The 23125-nt window shown below is 39.7% G+C and overlaps 2 protein-coding genes across 5 annotated transcripts; one reads left to right on the plus strand and one right to left on the minus strand.

Annotated features, from left to right (window-relative positions):
- Nucleotides 1–1728: 1728 nt before the first annotated feature.
- Nucleotides 1729–7098, minus strand: LOC139926423 (uncharacterized). 4 transcript variants are annotated; one of them, XM_078284134.1, is made up of 11 exons: nucleotides 6739–7098; nucleotides 4528–4875; nucleotides 4184–4288; nucleotides 3969–4019; nucleotides 3251–3307; nucleotides 2837–2863; nucleotides 2528–2710; nucleotides 2390–2437; nucleotides 2254–2313; nucleotides 2133–2162; nucleotides 1729–2047 (listed from the first exon to the last, which is right to left on the minus strand). In XM_078284134.1, the coding sequence occupies exons 1-11, from the start codon at nucleotides 6830–6832 to the stop codon at nucleotides 1989–1991; spliced, it is 1062 nt and encodes a 353-aa protein (XP_078140260.1). In that variant the 5' UTR covers nucleotides 6833–7098; the 3' UTR covers nucleotides 1729–1988. The 4 variants fall into 4 exon arrangements, 3 of the variants coding, with proteins under 3 accessions (XP_078140260.1, XP_078140259.1, XP_078140261.1); XM_078284133.1 differs by having other exon boundaries at nucleotides 3251–3310; nucleotides 6739–7097; XR_013504929.1 differs by having other exon boundaries at nucleotides 2133–2305; nucleotides 3251–3310.
- A 1718-nt stretch (nucleotides 7099–8816) lies between these two features.
- On the plus strand, nucleotides 8817–22226 carry LOC139919785 (P2X purinoceptor 5-like). The gene is made up of 12 exons (XM_078284187.1): nucleotides 8817–9160; nucleotides 11852–12002; nucleotides 13169–13240; nucleotides 15545–15620; nucleotides 15839–15935; nucleotides 18547–18627; nucleotides 18731–18872; nucleotides 19359–19495; nucleotides 19962–20055; nucleotides 20306–20371; nucleotides 20522–20604; nucleotides 21872–22226. Exons 1-12 carry the CDS (start codon nucleotides 9024–9026, stop codon nucleotides 21954–21956), a joined length of 1221 nt encoding a protein of 406 aa, XP_078140313.1. The 5' UTR covers nucleotides 8817–9023; the 3' UTR covers nucleotides 21957–22226.
- The last annotated feature ends 899 nt before the right edge of the window (nucleotides 22227–23125 follow it).

Genomic DNA, 23125 nt, shown 5'->3' on the forward strand with positions numbered 1-23125 from the left:
GCTGGAAGGGATCCATACTGTGTCCATGTTCAGAGGGGGCACTGTGGCATTCTGGGAAATGGTGATGTTGAATCCATCCTTGTCGCAGAGAAATTGTCTTGATACTGGTTGATTATCGTTTTTGATTTCCTCTGTAGGAAACACTCAGAGACTTAATAATACACAGACTTCTGATGATCATATCAAACATAATGTCATGAAATTCTTAATTAATATATTTAGAATAAGTACCTTTAATTTCCTTTTTGCAAATGAGAGGTATCAGTTTGGCAATCTCAACTCTGCCCTTGTCTGTCATTGCCATGATGGCAACAGTCAAACTTGTGATATATTTCTAATAAATGAAATAGTATTGAAAGATTAGATTATGAACATTGGTGCTTTGCATCAAAGACAAAATTAAAGAGGCTCAAGAGAATGTGTTTGGCTTACTTGTCTTCTCACAAAGCAGCCATGGAAAGCAGCTGTTAACACGACAAAGGTCTCAGTTTCTCCAATGAAGTAGTGGCACTGTTGCGCAATGGCCATGGCTTGGTAATATCTGCCTCGTTCATCTGTGTGTGAAATTGGATTTGAACAAGAACAGCAAAACCAACTAACCACACGACTGTGCCATCATCATTGAAAGTAAGAGGTTTGCTGATGTCATTATAATGTTGGTAATGACTCAGCTTTATCTGACTTACCTTGAACATAAATGGTGAATGGAAGATCGGCAAACTGCGCCTTTGATATGTAAACAGACATGAACCCTTCATGACAGATCAGTGTATTATTATTCATATCTTGATAAACTGTAGCTTGAAATAGTTTTGGAGGAGCATGTACGTCACATTTCAATAAGAACAGTGATAATGAAATGAATGTCACCATGTAGAAGTCACTGCAGGTCTTCATCTTTGGTTACTGAAGGGTGAATGAGAGGTGGAGCAGATGTTTCTCATTATGCTTAATTGGCATGACATGACTCCCAAAGTGGCCTTTCTCTTTAAAATGATACGATTTGGATTTGTCTTCTTCTTCATATTTCTTCTCTTTATTTCTCCTCTTGTATCACAAAGTTATTAGTTTTCTTGAGATCTTTACTTACTCAAGTGTGTGTATGTTTTTTAATTGAGTAATGAGAAGGTTTCGTTTTTCATCCAAAATTAATATATAGCTTTTTGGAATTAAATCCTCCATTTCTTCTCAACTCTTACTGCAGTGTGGCAGGCCTACATAATAAATTTAAAATAAATTCTTCTTGAAAAATTGATTTGAAAGAACTTTGTTGGTCAATAGTATCACAAATATTTTTTTACTGAGCAAAACATCCATGTAAAAACCGCCCAAATATCACAGCACTGTCATATTAACCATTTGAATTACATTTTTACATCATTCACTATTAAAAATAAACACTAGGGGGCAAACTGGAAAGCAGATTCTGTCAGTTCAGTAGAATGAGACTGGTGGGTTTCTATTAATCCTATTAATTTATCAAATTCAAGCTGATGTTTTGGAAAAAATATAACTGTAATGTAATCCATCAAATTATTGTATAACTAAATGAGTTTTCGTGAATTCAAGTGTCACACATTTTCTTATGATATATATTATGTATGTTTCACCATATATTTCTATGGTGAAACATACATGATTGGAAAACCGTGGTACATCCTAAGGTTTAAATAGAAGCCATTGGGATTGTATAACACTGTAAGGATGCTAATCATTTTTTGAATAAGGATATATTTATTTGATGCCACAGCAAAAAAGAACTTTACAATATATTGCAAGCTTCTGTATCACATATTTCCTCATTTAACAGCCAAAAGCTGTGCAAGTTGTGAAATGCAGTGCAATTATATTACAACACAAAAATACAATAAATCACTCATTATCTAACTTAAAATCATTTCTCAATTGCAACATGAATGATCAATACGTAGCTCTGTAATTGGGTCCATATACAGAAAATATCATAACAGCCGTCTCTGCCTTGTCCTCTACAGTTTGTTGAGTTGGTCTGTGCTGTTGTTGTAAATGGGGTTTTTGTATTCACTCTCTGTGAGGGAAAGAGCAGACAGGTGAGACAGCAGCGTAAAAAAGTAAAAGTATTCGATCCTTAACATGATGAAGTCACCACTCACTTAGCTTGGCTTTCTTCCTCCAAAAACTTGCTGCAACACAAAACAGAAAACACCTCAGTGACGAATGAAACAGATTTTCACAGTATTGACTCACTGTCACACATGGCTTATGATATACAACCTCTGTGATGATTCTCCCCTTGAGATGACATGGCTTGCTGGTTCATCTCAGCCTGGTTAACTGTAAGATAAAAAAAAAAAGAATCAGTCAAACTCATCATAAAAGTTGAAATGATGTCTTTTGACGTTTATATTACCATAATAATGGCGACTCATGCTTGCTTGTCGTAATCTGCTGAGCAGCTCTGAAGAGGGGAAAGAAGATTGAGTTACTCCACTTTGTCCTGATTAAAGAGCTAATGATACAATGTGTAAGAGTTATATAGATTAAACACCTCTGTGAAATCCCTGCTTTCTTCTCTGACTTTCCATCCGGTTACACTGATTTCTGTTTGGATCGGGCTCACTGGCACTTTGAGTGGGTTGATTTCTCTCTAGATCATGCACAGTTCCAGCTGGATCATGGTGATTTCTGGCTATGTTGTCCTGACGTATGGCCGGGTCATATCCATCGTTGTCTGTTGAAGAAACAGAAATAAAAAAAAAAAACTGACATGTAGTACTGTACATAGATGACATAGATGGACAAGATGAAAGGTAAGGATAAAACATTCGTGGAAAGACTGGAAGCTGTGTGAACGCACCATAAACAGGCTGATTGTTGACGGCTCCTAAAGGAAGAGGGAAAACAACACATTGTGGATAGTGACGTTGGCTGCTAATTAAGACACATAACACATTCTCATCAAACAAAATAGGTTTCAAGTTTTCTTATGGGATAAAGTAAGACTGGAGTGAATCCATTGGTTACAAAGCTCTCAATAAATGTTAGGTATGTTAAATGTGTTTAGTATAAGTTTTGAGAATTTACATTTTACCATACAAATCCATATCCCACTGTGTTTTTTCAAACTTTTAACTGTGACTGTGATATCTTTGCATGTGTTCACACTTTTGTGCATTGCATGTACAGTAGCTGTGTGTGTGTGTGTGTGTGTGTGTGTGTGTGTGTGTGTGTGTGTGTGTGTGTGTGTTCGTGTGTGACTGAGATAGATTACCTCTCTGTTGTTCATTTCCTGTCTCTCTGCGTGTTTCCTCAGGTGGAGGACTGATACCTGCTGTATGGCAATACAGAAAGCAACTTAAAGGAAGATAAAGTCTAGCTTGTTTCCTTCAGTATATCTTTCCTATCATGCATTACCCATTTCCATGACATGAATGGTAGAAAATACATCTAGACACACATCCAGAATCAAGCAGGAGGGAAGGCTGTGAGCTTGGTGTTACAGAGTGGCAGTGTGCAGTGGATGAGGTGTCGCTTTTGCCTCTTTTACAGCCTATTTCCAGTCCTTAGAAGAAATTAGGATAAATAATTTGACAACCAAAACCAGTGTGTGCTAATGACCACATCCATGAGTCCAGTGCCGATACACATTGCTATATTTGGGGGCCGGTGCTGGCTGTGAGTACTGATTTAAATGCTACTTATCGGAGGATTCACTGCCACTTTCAGTAATAGTCTGAAAGTAACAAGGGAGCTGCTTCTCTCTAAACTGACCATAATCCAACCTTGCCAATTAAATGGTTTAGAGCCTAAACCATTTAATTGGCAACGTTGGATTATGGTATGACGAAGGCGTTTGTCAACAGGACATTAGATTCACTTTCAAAGTGAATGGGATCCTATGAGCGGCACGAAGTAATGAACGTTTGATTTATATACTGTAACTTAAAAATCAGTCTAGATGGATCAGAAGATTACACTCGGTACCTCACCTGCATTGAAAGAACTGTTCGCATAGTCTGGTGTGCTTTCATCCCGAAACCCTGAAATAGAACAAGATGGTGCTTTTACATGAGTAATCTGTCCATCCATCCATCCATCCATCCATCCATCTGTCCACTGACTCAACCAACAAACCACACAGTCTTACTTCTAACCCACCAACTAAAGGTTAGACTGAAGGTAGAGTGGAGGAAGATGAACTCACATTGACGTCTCACACACCAATAGCAGCAGGCGCTCAGGAGCAAGATGAGAGCGGCAAAACCTGCAGCGTTGTAGAGCAGTAGCTTCGTCTCTGCGCTCAGGCCACCTAAATGGGAAGTTTAGTGGCTTTATGTAGGTGCATCTTACAGGAAATGCTAGCTCATGAGCTCGGCCTTTGTCATAGAAGAAAGGTTTAAGGTTTGTGACCGCTGAAAGGAAGAGACACCGCTTCTCTTCGCTTTCCGGCCAGATGGCAAAGGCTGTTGCTCTGCAGTGAATGAGCATCGCCTTGGAAAAGTGTACTTCTACTCACTGTATTCCAACATGAACCATACTTTCTCTCACCTGCTTGTTCAACAACTTCCACTTGGAGACACCCGTTGTCCTGCTCACAGCGATAACACCCCAGGTCAGACTGCTGGAGCTCGTCGATGCGGATGGAGAAGACTCCTTGAGAGCACTGGTTGGGGAAGGCTTTCACCCGGCCGTACCTGGGGTCCAGGAATGTGATATTTCCCTTGGACGTGAGCTTGACCAGGTCGAAGTCAGGACTTTGCATCCACCGCACCGAGTCGCGGGCGGAGGGGGAGCTGTGGGAAGTGTTGGCAAAGCTGCACGGGAGGAGCACAGAGGAGCCGAGTGGAGCGGCGAGTGTGGACGTCTCACACCAATCCTTCTCACAGTATCGGTCGCCTAAACAGGGGGGTTGACATACAAGCAGATTTTTATAGTACAGGTCACATTCACTCATCTCATGCTAAAATAAGCAATGGTGCAAAGTTATCAATAGTGGAGACATTTCTTCCCTTCGCATCAAGATAACGAACTTGCTTTGTTGTAATTTTTAGAAACACAAAGCCAAAGGAGACACCTTAAAGCAATATTCCACTGATCCGTTGTGTCTGTCCGTCTCCGTTTATTTCAATTCATTTTCAATGAGAGCTGTCCGTTGTCCGGACAGGACTGATGACACATTAGTCTCCGTCAGTTTCTATCCATTTTGACAGACAGAAAGTTCAACCCAGTTGAACTTTTTCTCGATGGACGGATTTGTCCCCGTCCATTTAGCTAATCAGTCATTCCTATGTTTGTTTTGCTAAAAATAGCAGCGATCACAGAAACAACGGTCCAACCAAAACAAAGATAAAATGGATGCCTGGTATAACGTTGGGATGACTGTAGGTCAGTTTATTATTTCATTTATACTGTATAGTCTAGTTCTTATTTTTTCTTGTAATACCGTTATGAGCAAAGCTGTGTTTCTGCCTCTTCCACCTTGTTGACGTTCCAAAACAGCCCAACGGACAGAAATATATCCGTCAATAATTCTGTCCATTTTCCGTCAGATCAGTGTGGCTGCAGTCTTAACATGGGGGTTATTCAGTACTTGGCCACCATGAAAACCAGAATGTAAATTAATCACCAAGATTGGATGTAGCTGGATGAGTTTGTAGCATTTAGATTTTTACTTCCCATTCATTTGATTGAAGCCATGAAAATAACCTGAAAACTGACATTTAACACGCTGGTGAACAGATTCAACAACAGATCCCACTACTGTGATTTTCAATGGACTATTGGTCCAACGTTTTAGGACATAATTTCGGCGATTAGCATTTTTATTGATAGAAAAGAATGTAGCGGAGGGATAACATTTAGGAGAGATAGTTCCTCTTTGGGAGACCGGTACTTTTATTTTTAAATACCATTTTTAGTTTAAACCAAGAATAGAAATGCAAAATGACGACGGACCCAAGACTGCTTAATTGCCTTAAAAGCGGGATCTGTTGTTGAATCTGTTCACGAACATGTTAAATGTTAGTGTCAGTCTATTTTCGTCAATCAAATGAATGGGAAGTAAAAATCCGAACACTACAAACTCATCCAACTGCATCAGATCTTGGTTTATAGTTTATATTCTGGTTTTCATGGTGGTCAAGTGCCGAATAACCCCCATGTTAAAACTAAGTGGAATATTGCTTTAAGATGTCAGACAGTCAGAATAAATGGATTACATGTTAACAGGTTAACAGTGATATAATAAACAAAATTGAAAAATCTAGCAACGATTAAAATGCTAACTGTGAATTAATCCATTACAGATACTTAAACAAAAGGCAGGCAGATTACAGATGCTTTAAAATAGGCAGTTGCATGGTTACTAAAAAGTATGTTTTAAAGGCAAAAATGAATTATAAGTGTGAGGTTTTAGTCCACAGACTACAGATTGCAGAAATATACTATTAACATCCTATCATGGTTTATCAAGGTTGTTATTAACACTGTTCGAGTGACAGGATGTGAAATAAACAGTTTGTCCAAGCAAAGGAATTCATAGATAACTAATAGTGATCGGATTACATTGCTGAGTTGGATTAATGCAATGGATTTATGATGATTTTTAGTAATCAGTAATTTGTAACAGAATACATTTTGGAAGGAACCATCTCAACCTTGTAGACAGTAAACAATTCATTCAGCAAAAGAAGCAGAGTCTAATCGCATCTATTTGTTGAGCTTTTTCATATAAATGTGATCTATTCTCAAAGGACTTACCATCTGAAGACACACACATAAAGCACAGGGCTAAAAAGAAAATGCAATATCTGTCAGCATTTACTGATGGCATCTTGTACAGTGTGAGCAGCATGGTGGGTAAAGCGTATGTGAACCGTTTTGAGCATCACCGGACAAAACCACAAGACCCTTCACAACTCATTTGGTTGCTTTCCGGAAATGCGCTGCACTCCCCCGTCTTCACACAGAACAGTAGCTGAATGTTTGAGATGATTGTTCCTTTAAGATACCACCAGACCACTTAATAAGATCATGTTCCTTATTGTAGTTGTTCAAATGTTCCCCAAAGGAAATTCAAGTCTTTTGCAAGGTGTCACGGCCTGTCGGCTAGCAGCAAGTAGAAGAAAGTTCCAGTGGGGTTGAAATGTCTGTCGCATCTGTCGACCACAGCAGCTTCCTGTTGAAACCTGGTGGCCTTTGCAGAGCAAGGGGCTTTGTGAAGAGACGGCTAAAGGGAAAGAAAACATTTGATCAAGCAACCTCTGAAAATCCATTTTGAATTTGCGATACATCTGCTCTCTCTTTACCCCTATTACAACTGTGCGACTTCTACTGAACTGTGGCCTAAAAAGAAGTCAGCACAGGACTGTATTGTTCCCATAGTCAGTGTAGGAAGATATACCTCTAGTAACAAACACGTACACCTGTGTTACAAACAGACAGAGACAAAGCAGTGAGGCTACATCGGCTTTTTGCTCTCAACTACGGCAAACTTTTGTCACAGCTTAATATCAATTGTTGGTTTAAATCAAACACTGGAAGTCTGAAAACTACAGTCCAAAAAAGGCAGATAAATGGAGACTACAGCAACACTTTGCTAGTAATGGATTTTTTTTGAACGACTCCTCAAAGTGAATGAAGTGATTTAATTCACAAATGTGGCTGAATCTAAATTTTAATCAACAGCAATGTAAACGTGATGAAACAGTGACTCAGAGAGTCAAGGAGTGAGTGGGTGAGCGAGTGAGTGACTCAGTGACTGAGCGACTCAGCAAATGAATGAGTGACTCAGTGAGTGAGTGAGTGAGTGAGTGAGTGAGTGAGCCGGAAGCCAAACTCACGAGTGACTCATGTCTGTCCCTCTCTCATCTGTGCATAATGGCCAACTGAATCAAATTAAAGAGTAACTAAACCCCAAACCCAAATTTGTGGTGAAGCATGACACTTAATGGTGAAAAGTAGGGTACTGCACTGACACAAAGACCAGCCAATAGCGGATGGCCAGTGCAGTACCCTACTTTTCACCATTAGGTGTCAGGCTTCACCACAATTGAACAAATCTTTTCACTGAGTGAAAAGCCGAATCACATAAAAGAGCTAGTAGGCTACGCACAGGTTAGCCAACGTTAGATAGAGTTGAGATTGGACATGTGAGCACATGTAGCCTATTTCCTGTTGCTAGGTGCTACTCCAATGATGCATACCCCCAGCACCTAAAAAGCACTAGCGCACTTGTTAATTTTGTCATTTTCTTGGCCTTCTGTGTAAATCATTTGTATGTTTATTTGTTGCATATTTCTATTTTCGCCTCTAATTGTTTAACTTTTAATTGTCACACTATATGCAATGACTTTTGGTTGATAAACAAACAAACAAAAAAAAAACAGTCAAAATGATGCCCATTAGATCCTCTTCATTCTGTCGCCTGCTGCTCCTAGACTACTACTAGATTTCTTAGGGTTAGGGTTAGGCCAGATTGTCAACTGCCCCACAGGAAGAAAAAGTATTTCCAGTGTCCAAAATATCTTTCGAATGAATGTCCTGTACATGTACAAATACATTTTTTTTGGCCATTTTTTGTACAAAATATATTCTATGGATGAAATGTATTTTTGCAGTATGGTAAAGGCGGCGTCGTCAACCTTACCAAAGATAGATAAGACCGGAAGTTTGATGGATTGCCTTCAAAATAAAAGCACCACTATTACCAAGCGACAATTGCAGCTTTGGCTCGTCAATAGGGGGCTTTATTTTGAAAGCTGCGACCGGATGTTGCATTTCTCATTCTGGCGGGCTTGACACTGGTGATTAAAGTTCAGGCAAGGGATCAGGGATCAGCGCGGGGCCACGGGCACAGTGAACTCGCGGAGAACCTGCGGCGAGTGAGGATGGTTAGAGGTGACAGCAGGACAGTTTGCATTGCGTTACAAACAAGCTAGAGGCTATTTACTCCCATGGACACACAGCGGGTGAACTGTTAACTGCTGCTTGTCAGACTGCTGACAGAAGACTGAGACGACGGACTGTCCGGAGAGAAGAGCAGGATGGCTGGGGGCCACTGGAAAGGACTCGTCCTCTCCTTGTTCAACTACAAAACAGAGAAATACATTGTCGCCGACAACAAGAAAGTTGGCATTTTGTATAGACTTGTGCAATTATCTGTCATCAGTTATATTATTGGGTAAGTGGCAACTGTCGTGACTTCAACGTTCATCTCACACCATATGTAAAGGACTGAAGCTTATCCCGAGAAAAATCACTATAATATTCCAACAGGGACTTGTGTGTCGGTGCGTTTATGGTGACATAATCGTAGCCTAGTAGCCTACTTCATGGTATTTTGTTGTATCAATGTACTATGCCTATAATATTCCTGTAGGGTAGCTGGCTATTAGGCTACAGTTTATAGTTTTATTCCTTATTGTAGGGTTACTGTGCTTTTTGTGGTGCACGCTGAGAAAGGAGAGAAAGTTAGATTAGATTAGATTAGGTACTTTATTCATCCCCGAAGGGAAATTAGGGCGTTACAGCAACTAATAACAACAAAACAAACACAACAAACAACAAATAGTAGTAGAGTAACAGAAAAAACAATAAAAACACAGTACAGTACAATACAATAGGGACACAGTTAAATTAAATACAAGTAACACAGAGCATAAAAAACAGTGCAGTGCATAAAAAAAGTACACTTAACAGTTTTAACATTTAACAGTTTTTGTTGTGAAATCTTATGGCAGCCGGCAGGAAGGAACTCCTGAACCGCACCGTATACTGGATGAGGTGCAAACTGTCAATCGACCACAGACCACCAACAGCTTATGTGTATGTTTGTGTATTTTTTTTTATTTTGATTCAGAATTGATAGGTTCAGCACTTAAAACCACGTGAGATACTTGTACAGCCTAAAACCATTAGCCTATGCTAAAGTTTCACATAAAGAAACTTTTACTCACGGTCAATTTCTAAAAGTCATTTTCTCAGTGATATTCAGCAGAACTATAGTAGCCTAGGCCTAATATAAACTTTAAGTCCCTACCATAGGGATACTATAGTGATACCATAGAAGATTAAAAAAATATATATTAATTCACTACTGGGGACTGTGTGGAATTTGCATGTTCTCCCCGTGTTTGTGTGGGTTTCCGCCGGGTGCTCCAGGACAAATTTCCCCACGGGGATAATAAAGTATACAAATTGAGTAGAACAGACACACACTATAAATCCCTATTCATAGTATTCCTATGATGTCACATGCATTTCCTACCAATATGGTGACAGCTCATTGGGTGTTTGTAATTTGATTATAATCACCTTGTAACAACGCATTATGTAATAACACCGCATTATGTAATAACTCGACAAAATGTAATACATTTTCACTTCATTATGTAATAACACCCGCATTTTGTAATAATCTGCCGCATTTTGTAATACACAGCCTGAACGCAATATGTAATAAATTTCCCCGCATTTTTTAATAAATTATTACATATTGCGGTGGTTATTACAAAATGCGGGAGTTGCACTTTTTTTTATGATGAAAATGTAATAATACAGTGCATTATGTAATAACCAACCAAAATGGATGTCTTCATCTGTACACATGTTATATTTTTAACAATTAAGCTAAATTAAACTTCCCAAATATTAAATTAGACCGGCGTTATAGTTGACTCTGATCTTAGTCTAAATAGCCACATAAAAGCAGTAACAAGATCAGCTTTTTATCATCGTACAAATACAGCCAAACTCAGGGACTTCATGTCAAAAGCCGACCTGGAAAAATTCATTCACGCTTTTATTTCTAGCAGACTACTGCAATGGTCTTTTGACAGAGCTCCCCCAAAAGACCATCAAAAAGCTTCAACTTATTCAAAATGCAGCTGCTAGAGTTCTTACAGGGACCAAAAGGTCAGACCACATCACCCCGATTCTTAAGTCACTACACTGGCTTCCTGTCAGCCACAGAATTGAATATAAGGCAATGCTGCTTGTTTATAAATCAATACATGGAGTGGGACCAAATACATTACAGACATGTTTAAGGAGTACACTCCTGCCGGGCCTCTCAGGTCAGGTGGGAGTGGGCTGCTAGTAGTGCCCAGTGCCAGGGCTAAACTTGGTGAAGCAACCTTTAGTCACTAAGCTGCGCATCTCTGAAACAGACTCCCTGTCGATCTTAAAAGTAGCCTAATCCTCGAAACTTTTGAATCAGAACTGACGGGATTACATTTCACTGTGATTGTACCTGAATGATTACACGTGACAAATAAAAACTTGATTGATTGATTGATCAGGACTCAAAACCACACTGTTCATGGATGCTTTTAGTTAAGTTGAGTTATTTGAGTTCTTTAAAAAATGTTAAACTTATTTTAAATCTTGTTTTTATCTACACCACTATTTATTTATTCATTGTTCTTGTAAATCTTTTAATCTTTGTAAAGCACCTTGAATTGCCACTGTGTATGACAAATAACCACCGCAATATGTAATAATTTATTACAAAATGCGGGGAAATTTATTACATATTGCGTTCAGGCTGTGTATTACACAATGCGGCAGATTATTACAAAATGAAGTGAAAATTTATTACATTTTGTCGTGTTATTACATAATGCGTTGTTACACACCTGTTAATTTATTACAATCACCTGTTATTTTCCTACCAAGATGGCCTTGTGGTGATGTAACAGAATACTATGAATAGGAATATTATTGGTGATTTTTCGTTAAGGAGATTAACACAGGTAATAACAGGTTGTTTCACTCTGAACACAAAACACAATAGAATGTATTAAAACCACCTTCTGTTTTGGGGTGGTCAGGTACAAGACATCTGTATTTTTCATGTTGCTTCTTCACACAGGTGGGTATTCTTGACCAAGAAAGGCTACCAGGAGACAGACGAGGCCATCCAGAGCTCCGTTATAACCAAACTGAAGGGAGTCTCGGTCATTAACACCTCTGAGTCTGGCCTGCTGGTGTGGGGTCCGGAGGACTACGTCATCCCACCACAGGTGAAGACCTACACTCCAGTTTCAACCTACCTCTTGGTACACTTTCACACTATCGGGACTGGAAGGTGTCTTTTCCATGTACTGACACCAGTGGCAGGTGGATTCATAGCCAAACTAGTTTAGAATAAGGAAGACTTAGGCTACGTTCAGACTGCAGGCAGAAGTGGCCCAAATCCGATTTTTTTGCTCATATGTGACTCAGATCTGTTTTATTTATAACAGTGTGAACAGCACAAATCACATGGAATCTGATCTTTTCAATTCTGATTTGGGCCACTTTCATATGTGGTCCTAAATCAGATACAGGTCTAATTTTTTGCAATGCGACCTCAGTCTGAACAGTCATATCGGAATTCATGCGACTTTTACGTCACTCTAGATCGACATTCGTCACAATTCTGCGCTGGCGGGAGTCACTCGGTGAATACAAACATGGAAGACAGCTGCGATGGAGGTAGTCAGTGGAGGGACAGTGAGGTGTTAGACCTCACAAGTATTTGGGGTGAAATTTTGGATGAAATCTGTTTCAGTGAAGCCATTCACGTCACGATCCCACCACTCCTGGCTCCGACTCCGCATCCACACACACCTCCGTACAGAAGTAGCAGCCATTGCTCCACAAAAAAAAAAAATTTGGCTCTCTTTCTCCTCATCCTCGTCCTCGTTGTCATCTGCTCACAAATTCGCTGGCTTCCACTGCACATCAACTTATAAATGAAACCGTAAACGCTGACTTCAGTGGCCTCCATGTTTACTTCCGTACGACAGCGTGCTGCGTGTGACGTCTTTGTTATTGTTCTTTTGCGCATGCGGGTCAGTTCAGGACCGTGACCAGTTCACACTGGAATCTGATATTGGCCACACAAAATAATGTGAACAGCCAAACAAAAAAATCGGATCTGAGCAATAAATCCGAATTGAGCACTAAGACTTGCAGTGTGAACGTAGCCTTAGTGAAATACATGTGGACTACCTACCAAACTGGCAAGTAGAAAAAAAAAAAAAAGGTCATAAGCATTTACTTGGTTCCTTCAAGCCGTGAATGAAATGGGACTGAACTGAACTGCAGCATTAATATGCATCAGTGCAGACTAACAAGGCAGTAAAATGTGAAGAAGTACCCAATATAAAGTTCAATTATTTTACAGTGTTTTCTCTGTGTACAGGGTGAAGCTGTTCTTTTCATTGTAACCAATTTCATAGAAACGCCAAACCAGAAGCTGGGCTACTGTGCTGAGGTAAGAATGTTTTCTCAGTGTAGATGTGACTGAGTTGCAAACCACAGACTCCTGCCATAGATTGCTGTGGTGACATTTCCATGAGAAAACTTGTGAGAAAGAAAGTGAGAGTGCAGCTGTGTACGTGAGCACAGTGACAGCTCTTCCTGCACAGCATCTTGGGCTGAACCTTCAGTGTGTCTTCTCCATCTTACCCAGCTCACCACTCCAGTCTGAGATTAACTGTGTTTACCTTAAAGTTTCATTGTTTACTCTCTATTGTTTGAAGTCTCATCATCTGGAAACTAGGCCCACAGCGTTTCACATATAGGCCATGTAACAATGACAATGGTTGAGCCTATCCTGGCCGTGCCTTGAAGGAAATACACATTTACACAGAAACCTAACAGCTCGGCCTAGACTACCTTGAAGGCATGCTGAGCAGGATTCTCCCCCTTTGAAATAGCATAAACTCATCCAAAAATGATCCTAGTCAATCATGACTTATAGCCCATTGGTAGTGTGTGACAGTGTGTGTCTGCAGAGAGCCTGCCTGCTGCCTGTATTTTCTTATTTCTGAATGCTCGGGACGTTTCCTGGCATCGACCTTTTGGCAGTGGGTGTGTCTGCCTGCAACCAAAACCACTGCTGAATCATTTATCTAAAAGACACGCTTGTTGAGCTAGGGAGGAGGAGGGGGTGAACTTTGAAAGTTGTGTTTACAAGTCACAACTGGCAAAATCCAACTCAGTATGCCTTTAACTTGTATCAGTGAACTCAAATGTCGGCCCAGTCTGCAGTTTGTCAGAAAGGCATGGGCCAGGTCCATAAACAAGAGGCCCAAAGCACGACTACACCATATAGGCACTTTGCGCCCCTCATTGTCCCCAGAAGTAGCCTGCCACCACTGGAGCTTCTTGTGTTCCCATCGTCCACAAAGATAAAACTCAAACAAATGGCTCATACGGTGGCACTGCCATCACACTGCCAGCATTTCCAAACAGCACTTACTCATAACAACAGACTTCAGGCTTTCAACAAAGGTTGAACACCTCGCTCGTCTGTCTCTCTCTCTCTCTGTGTGTGTGTGTGTGTGTGTGTGTGTGTGTGAGAGAGAGAGAGAGAGAGAGAGAGAGAATTTTCCTCAGCGACATCCATAGCTACATATTTCCAGAGGGCTCCTGGTATGTAAACTCCACTTCTGCTGGTCTGCTGCCTGACAGCTTGCTTTAACAGCCAACAAGCCTGAACAAGTGCTACTCAGCCATAAACATTACAGAGTTTTCAACCAGAGTTTCTTAACAATTTTGACAGGGACACGGACATGGACACAGGCCCCTAAAAAATACCACTGCATTTTTGATATTTGTAATTATTAAATGTGCTACCTGTAGCATTTTAACATCAATGAATTATTGCCACATTAATTTTTAAACATTTAGTATAAGTACTGTAAACAAATAAGGCCATCGCCAAGAAGATTGGCAGCCTCTACTGGCCTCTACACTGAATCTGCTGGATTGCTTTACAGCACAAAACACCTTAACATCCTCTTTGTGACAGCAGAGTGGCTTATGGGAAATGTGGTCTCAATTTTGAGAAATGCCAAATGCTACGCACCTTTAAATTCAGTGTGATTTGGAATTATTATGTCCCATCAAAATGCATGTGTTTGGTACCATTGGAAAACTAAATCTCCTTAACATTCATTTGAAACTATTTTTATTGCAGTGACTTCCAGTGTTTTATGGCCTTGAAATCTATGAATGCTGGGTCAGCAGGAGAGATAGTCAACCACACACACTTGACAGCCATAGCCATAACCACCCACACACCCGCACACACACTCACACCCACACCCACACACACTCACACACACACACACACACACACAAACACAGCTATTGGCAGCCTAGTACACCCTAGCAACCACCTAGAAATACCGTAGCAACTCTACAGCAAGCCCACGCATTTTCTCCAGGAAATGTATTCTAGTTTCATTTGTCATGCCTTGGCTAAGGCCTAGACATTTTTGTTTTCATAAAGAACAGACTAATAACAATATAATCAGTACAACAGGTCTAATCTTCAGATCAAATTGCATCAAATGCGGTTCCTGATGCAAACCCAGTTGAGTGCCACTATTTCAAAGATTTTTCATTCAGCATTTTTTTTGTTATCGCAACCTGTGAAAGCTGTGAAGCCTTGATAAGGGTTTGTTTACAAGCCTTAAAGCAGACCTAATGAACAAGGTCAATTGTGGTTAAAGTGGCAGATGTCAGTGTTTGTTGAACTACAGCCATCTTGTGTGGTGTTTGTTCCCAGAGCCCCAAAGTGCTGAACAGCCACTGCAGAGGCAACGAGGACTGTGAAAAGGGAGAGATGGTGGTGTCTGGGCACGGTAGGAGAGAAACCTCACCGATTTGATTTGAGTATTCAAATAAATCATTTGAGTTTCACGTTTCGATTTCAGCGTTGTCACATTGAGTTGCTTGTTTTGGTGCCATTCTGAAAGTTGATTTGGGCCTAAATTCAGAACCAGAAATTACAATGTACTGTATTTCACTAGTCATGAGAAAGATGATTTTATGCTTTTTTTTATTCTGTTGTTTTGTGAAGGAGCTATGAGTGGCCGATGTTTGAGAAAGGATCAAAACTCCACTGGTACCTGTGAAATATATGGCTGGTGTCCCATTGAAAGACACTCTAAACCACAGTAAGAATGGATAGAAGTGAAGCTTTTGATTGTTCTCTTATCATGCTTTATCCACTTGTTTTGATCTCTGAAATGAAAAAATAAATGGAAAAAGAGGATGCATGCACGCAAGTAGATACACACACACACACGCACGCAAACACACTCACATACACAGAATGGCAATATTCATATCGCTGTTGTCATGTGAAAACCTCATAATTCTAAAATTTTCTGACCTCTTGGTCTTTCAAAACCCATTTTTTATTTAACCCTTATTTAACCAGGGAATCCCATAGAGATTAAGAATCTCTTTTTCAAGGGAGACCTGGCCCAAGAAAGCAGCATCAATACAAACATTTAAGATGTAGAAAACATACAACAATTCACCAAAGCAAAGTAAAATCAAAGTCACATGACTAAACAAAGCAAAGAAAGTTCCTTATTGAGTGTGTGACAAGAGAGACCACCTTGTTCATCTTTAAATCATTTTGCAGTGAGTTCTATGGAGAAGGAGCAGTGTACAGAATGGAGCTTTGTGGTAGTTCAGGCAGGACGCAGCAGTCATACGTCAGGCGCTCTACATGTCCACCAATCACATACCACCATGACCTAACTCTGTTAACTAGGCGGTTCATATAAACAGATCTAGCACTTACTCATCCAGCATGCACTCATGCTGCTGCATCCAGCCTCCTCCTGTATTCGCACTCAGGAATTCAGACTGTGTTGGCTCAGTGTGTCTATTATATTGTCATTATAATTAAGTGATGGGCATTTCTCAGGCTCTGTCCCGTACGCAGGAGGGGTTTGCGTGCTCCCAGCCAAATCTGTGTCATGCTTGCATAGATTTGTTCTTTGAGCATCCTGGGAGCAGAGCCACACCGCCAAATTTAACTGTATTACCATTTGTTGCAGTGGTTTATCTCATGACGTGATTGTCCTGACTGAAAAGGTCTAAGGCTTAATTCAGTTCTGACCTTAGGTACAGATACCAAGACCAAATCCTCTCATGATAACAATAATTTCCAACACCTTTTTTTAGACATTGGGAAGAGACTTGTGACTATACCACATCATAGTAATCAAGCGCTGACATAAAAGTGGCAGCGACAAATATCTTTTTAGCTACAAAAGACAAATATGACTTCTTAGAGGAGCCTATCCCAATTTCAGCTCTTAATTTCTTAGCAAGGAAGTGAATATGTGGCCATGACCAGAGATGGGCAAAGATATATCAAATAAATGTATCAAAATAAAATACAAAATACTGGAGCCAGAAAAAGATAAAATACATGTATTTTGTATTTTCAAAATACAGGAAAATACATTTGTAACATTGGGCATTCAGAATTTGTACAAAATGGCAGAACATTCAGATTTTTATAATGTACACAAGGCTCTGGTGAGAGTTTGAACCATACAGGAAGGAAGAACAGGAAGTAGAATGCTACTGTATATGCATATGCCTGTACTGTGTATGTACATATTTTACCCAGGCATAAACACACTTGCACACATATCCACGCGTGCACACGAGAACACTCACACCATTTTCACACAGTATATCCCCAAAATGCCAGATAGATTTCACTTTACTGTTCAACCTTTCTTCTTGGACTTGAAATGAAGAAATCACTAGAAATAACAAGAAGCTGTGTTCGAATACTTGGATTAAATGCTTCAACAGAGCGTTTTTGCCAACTGCCTGCTTCATTTTTTAATTCATCTTCTGTCATTTAACAATCAAACATGCACAGTATAAAACCTGTGGGTAAAAAGGATACCCACAAATCACACTGTAGAGAGAATACTCAGAAACCACAGCACATCTGTGCCCTCTGTATAACAAGGTACTGTATCTAAGCAAAACTGTAAAAAAACAACAAAAAAAATACTGAAAATAGTATGTCTTGTACAGTATGTAGAAACTTGCTCTCTGTCCAATTCAAAGACATGGCAGTTGAGACCCAACCACTTCAACTAACTTTTCAAATATTTCTGGTGTTAACCGCCTCCTGTGCAGATGGAATATTATTCCTGCCAGTCAAACACACATCCCTAGCTAGCTAGCTTGCTGGTTCACTCACTTCTTTAGCCACCGGGCCACATGTATCGATTGTTTTTATCTTTAGCCTTTACCTATGGCGTTCAACGTGTACATTCTAAAAAGTAAGATATATTTTATATAGTTATTGCAGTTCAGATAAAATGTTTACCTTGATGGACAGTCCACTGCACTGGTTGAGGCAGGAAGCATGTGCTGGCTTGCTTGGGGGGGGGGGGGGGGGGGACTTCACAGAAGATGAACTTGATTACGGAAATACTGTGAGTAGTGTGGGCTTACAAAATCACTGTGTATGAGTGTGTCTAAGTGTATTGTTTTTACATGATGTATTTACATGAATTTTTTTTTGTTTTATGAATCATGGAGAAAGTATTTTGAGTATTTTGAAAATACAAAATTACTCCACTCTAAAGTATCTTGTTACAAATTACATTTGAATTTTTTCAGCCCTATCAAATACAAATTACAAAATACTCAAAAGTAATTGAAATACGTATTTCAAATACAAGTAACAGAAATACTGCCCATCTCTGGCCATGACTTATAAACCTTGTTGTTTTACAGAGGGCCTCTGTTGACAAACACTGAGAACTTCACTATCTACATCAAGAATTTCATCCGATTTCCCAAATTTGCGTTTACAAAGTAAGTCATCTTCTCCTGTGTCTGTCACCATAAAATCTCCATGTAACTGCTTGATTAAAACAAAAACGACTACCACTTAAACTGTGCTTTTCTAATCTCTCAGGTCCAACGTCCTTGACACAACTGATAACTCCTATTTGAAGAAATGTCGCTATGACAAGGACCTCTACCCCTACTGCCCTATATTCCGCCTGGGAGACATTACTAAACAAGCCGGATACAACTTCCAGGACCTGGCCTCACTCGTTAGTTTACACCCTGCTCAGGGCTTCATTTGTATTCTAAAATCAGCTGTATCTGATGCATATTAAGTAACTTTAAACCCTAAACAAATCAAACTGTACTCTGGCACAACATGTCAAGTGACTGACATGAACTGAGTTATAGATAGAACTCTATCCCAGTAGTTCATCGATTGATTCTGACCAAAACCTCCACAATTGCTTCACTATAGAGCTGTCTTTTAGTGTGCTATAAAGAAAATATAATTTACATTTTTGCGTATTGTTTTCCTATAGCTGGCTTTTCAAATGGTAAAATGTCTGGATGGACTGGATTGTCAGACTATACATTAGTGTGCTTATCAGTCACTAAGTGCAGTTATAGAGTTATACTTAAAGCTTGCAGTGTCCCTTGTCCTCGAGACAACGACAATGAAATTTGTCTTGATATTTTTAATGTTTTGAGTGAATATTTATAGCAGTTTGTCACGTATTTGCTTTGTTTTCCAGGGCAGCTCCATAGGTATTCTAATAGAGTGGAACTGTGACCTTGACAAAGGTTATTCAAACTGCCATCCACAATACCACTTCACCCGCCTGGACATCAGCAGCTCCAACAAGTCCATCACATCTGGATTTAACTTCAGGTGACCTACACTTTAGGCAGTGCTACAGTATATTTGAGCATACAAATATTGGTTGTGTCATATATTGTAAACTTCTTCCACAATTATGTAACTACTTAAAACATTTGATTTGAAACAGGAGAAAAAATCTCAAGTCTGTTTTGGCACAGTATGCTTCATAAGAGAGTTATTACCTCCGCCAAGGAGGTTATGTTTTCGGTGCCGTTTGTTTGTTTGTCTGTTAGCAGGATTACGGAAAAACTACTGGCCCGATTTTCATGAAACTTCGTGGAAGGGTGTAGCATGGGCCAAGGAAGAACCCATAAAATTTTGGAGCGGATCCGGATCCGACTCACGAACAAGCAATAATAGCACGAACCTTGGTGGAGGTCTGCGCTCTCCGAGTGCCCTTCTAGTTGAGTTATTGAATTGTTTTTCCTTCCGCTGCCTCCAGATCTGATACAGTGTCTTGCTGTTTTCTCCACAGACACGCTCGCTATTACAAAGATGCTGCTGGGGAGAGCCACCGAACTCTATTCAAAGTCTACGGTGTGCGATTTAACATCATGGTGCATGGAACGGTATGGCAAATGTGTTTTTCAGCATGGATGCATGAAATATTCCCTGCAAAAGCCTTCTCTCCTGACAGAAATCTGTGAATGGAGAGGTTGAAATGAAAAACACATTATATAACACATTATGAAACTGATAATTGCTTCTAGGGTTTGGGGATTATCCAAGGCAGTGAGATGACGGGATTATGATAATTTTCACATATTCTTTGTGAATCTTTTTAAACCAAACCACTTGTATTTCTGCCATTATTCATAGGCTGGGAAGTTCAGTATCATCCCAACAGTCATCAATATTGGCTCAGGACTGGCTTTGATGGGTGCTGTAAGTAACATTAATTACGGTTTATATAATTCTTCCAGAAGATGTTAAAGGATAAAACCACAAAATGATATAGGGCCCATGAGATTTGTCGTATCTTTCAAGTAGTGATAGTACACTGATTACATGACTGAACGAAACATGACTTAACAGGGAGCTTTCCTCTGCGACATGGTCCTGCTCTACCTGATGAAGAAGAGCACCTTTTATCGGGAGAGGAAATTTGAAGCATCCAGGTATGACAACCAAACAATGTTTTTCTTTTGGGTTTACAGCACTTTCTCTTAACAGATAATTAGATAATATACAGTGGTTGAGAGTGATAAGAAATATGGGAGAGAGAGGGATGATAAGCTGATGCTAAGCTGGACTGCAGTCTACAACATTGCACAGATATGGTGTGCGTCTACAGCCCTCAATTTTAAATATAGATAGAGTCAAAGGTTTTTCATGTTATCTTGTGGATATGGATAATAAAGAGCTTAAGACAACCCGTTTTAATGATGCAATAGCACTCTCATGACAAATTGGCACCTCAAGCTTGAATGTATCACACAACAGCTGCATGATGTGGCTCAAATGAAATGTTAAAACTAGCTGATAAAGAATATGCATCACATTCATCTAGGATGAAGATAAAACTGTTTTTCTATTTTTGATTACTGAAAATAAAAGGGAAAACCACTCAGTCTAAGTATTCATATGTTATTACTGTGGTGAAGGGAAATTCAATGAACTCTCTTCTGAATCTGGAAACAGATTTTTACCTTTGGTGTCATCAAGATGTAAATGCTGAGCTGCTCCACAGAGAATTAATTGGCAAAGGTGTAAAGGTAACTGTGAGAGCAGTTTTCTGTGGATAAGTGCATATTTTCTGAATGGATAACACTAGAGAATAAAGATAATTTGAGCATATAGTGGGTCCACAACGTCAGTCAGTCTCCCATTCATTGTCAATGGGGAAGCTCCAGATTTTACAGCTTCATTATGTGGTGGGTCTGGATCTACGTTTGCTGGTTTCTGCATTTGACTATAGGAATAACATTCATGAATTCTTCCATCTAATTGTATTCCCTTTAGTAGTGATTAATATGTGTTACTTAGATTTCTAAGAAGCGTTTTAATTAATCTAATGTTATTCTTGGCTAGTGTAACTCACAGCAACACCTGCGGTGATAAGCGATCATTGCTTTGGTGATTTGCACTCAATGGCACTGGCCCAACATACTGTAATAATAAAGACACTCAATGTAGACTGCGGTTTCTTATATTTCTTCTACCTTATTTAATTTATAAAAAAAAAAAGAAAAATGCTGTTGTTGCTGCTGGGAGTTTAGAAGAGCAATGTAATATTGTTCATGAATTATAGGTTGAATCACTATTGTATGGTTTCAATCAGCGATAGAGAGCAGCAAAACGGACATTTATTTATATGAAAAAGTTGCAGATTATTACTTGAAGTTTCTCTGTGAATTGTGTAACAGCACACTGTCCTTTCCACAGAAATAACAAAGCTACATGTCAGGACGGCAGTGAGGAAGACAAAAAGGACAGCTCTGAGCAGCAGAATCTGTCACTGCAGCTTTAACTGCCTCGGCCGCGGCTCACCGGCCTCAGAGACTGCACTGTGTGCCACGCTTTCACCACCGGCCCGGTCGGCATGGCGGGCCTTTTCCTGGATCAGAGCTGTGCCAAGTTTGTTTAAGCACATTTGTTTTACAGAGTAGTAAGTCTGAGTGTTTTTGTTTGCTCAGTCTGTATTATGTATCCAATAAACAAACCTTATGAATTGATGCCAAAGAAAGCAATCTGATTGTAACTTGAGTAAATGTGTAAATAAAGATTTTGATAAGAAGCATGAAGTGGTGTATTAAGTAACACAAGAGGAGAGCCACACAGTGACATCACAGTCTATAACTCCCCCTTGTGTTTTACTGCTAATCTTACAGTTAGTAGTAGCAACTCCTGTCTCATATCTGAACCTGCATGCAAAAGATGTTCCAGCACAAACAAGCCCTATCTGTGGCTGGTTGGAAATAATAGAAGAATTATTAGAAGAATCTCTAAGGTGAAACAAATACCATCAGATACTTTAATAGTAATCTGATTGAGTTTGAGTTCTCACCAAGATCAAATCCTGCCGTTACAGAAATGATCTTCCTTGCAATTTTCTGTTTGAAATCATTCAGAATCCACTCTTGTTTTCTCTTTTTTCTGATGTTTGCAAAGCCTGTTGTTTTGAGAAATATTTCATCTGGGAGAGAGGGAGAGGCATGTCTAGCTCTTCAGCACTGTGACTTTCCATTCCTTGATCTTGACCCACCCAGCTTCACTGACAACACTCAGCCGCACTACAGCTGCTTTAACTAAAGTGAAGCATCGAATGTGCAGTTTCCTGTCCCCGCCTCTAGATGTCACTAAAGGACAGCTGAGGTTTTATCCAGTTGTCCCTCCCAGTCTGGCTTCCAGGAATGCTTTTCTTTTCCCCAACCTGAGAGGAGAACGAGGGAGATTTCTACAACATAGAGCGCAGTTTTAAGGTTGAGTGCTATTTCAGTGTTTTATGGCCAAGTTTGACACTTGATCTGCGCTGAATGTACAAAATATTGGGGACTCTTACTCTTCACATGAAGTATGAGGTGAATCTGTGTAAAAGCCATTATCCCTTATTAATTCTCTACCAATTACAAAGGAGATGAAGATAAAGAGAAGCAGATGAGTTAGAGAAGGAGTTTTAAGCTTTGAGATAATAGAGAT

This window comes from Centroberyx gerrardi, chromosome 6, assembly GCF_048128805.1.
Source record: "Centroberyx gerrardi isolate f3 chromosome 6, fCenGer3.hap1.cur.20231027, whole genome shotgun sequence".
Lineage (NCBI taxonomy): Eukaryota > Metazoa > Chordata > Actinopteri > Beryciformes > Berycidae > Centroberyx > Centroberyx gerrardi.

Coding starts and splice junctions, on each gene's coding strand:
- LOC139919785 (XM_078284187.1), top strand. CDS start 9,024: ATGGCTGGGGGCCACTGGAAAGGACTCGTCCTCTCCTTGTTCAACTAC. Junction 12,003..13,168: donor ACTACGTCATCCCACCACAG/GTGAAGACCTAC, acceptor CTCTGTGTACAG/GGTGAAGCTGTTCTTTTCAT. Junction 19,496..19,961: donor ACATCTGGATTTAACTTCAG/GTGACCTACACT, acceptor TTTTCTCCACAG/ACACGCTCGCTATTACAAAG.
- LOC139926423 (XM_078284133.1), bottom strand. CDS start 6,832: ATGCTGCTCACACTGTACAAGATGCCATCAGTAAATGCTGACAGATAT. Junction 4,020..4,183: donor TTGGTGTGTGAGACGTCAAT/GTGAGTTCATCT, acceptor GTTCTATTTCAG/GGTTTCGGGATGAAAGCACA. Junction 2,314..2,389: donor CATGAGTCGCCATTATTATG/GTAATATAAACG, acceptor TTTATCTTACAG/TTAACCAGGCTGAGATGAAC.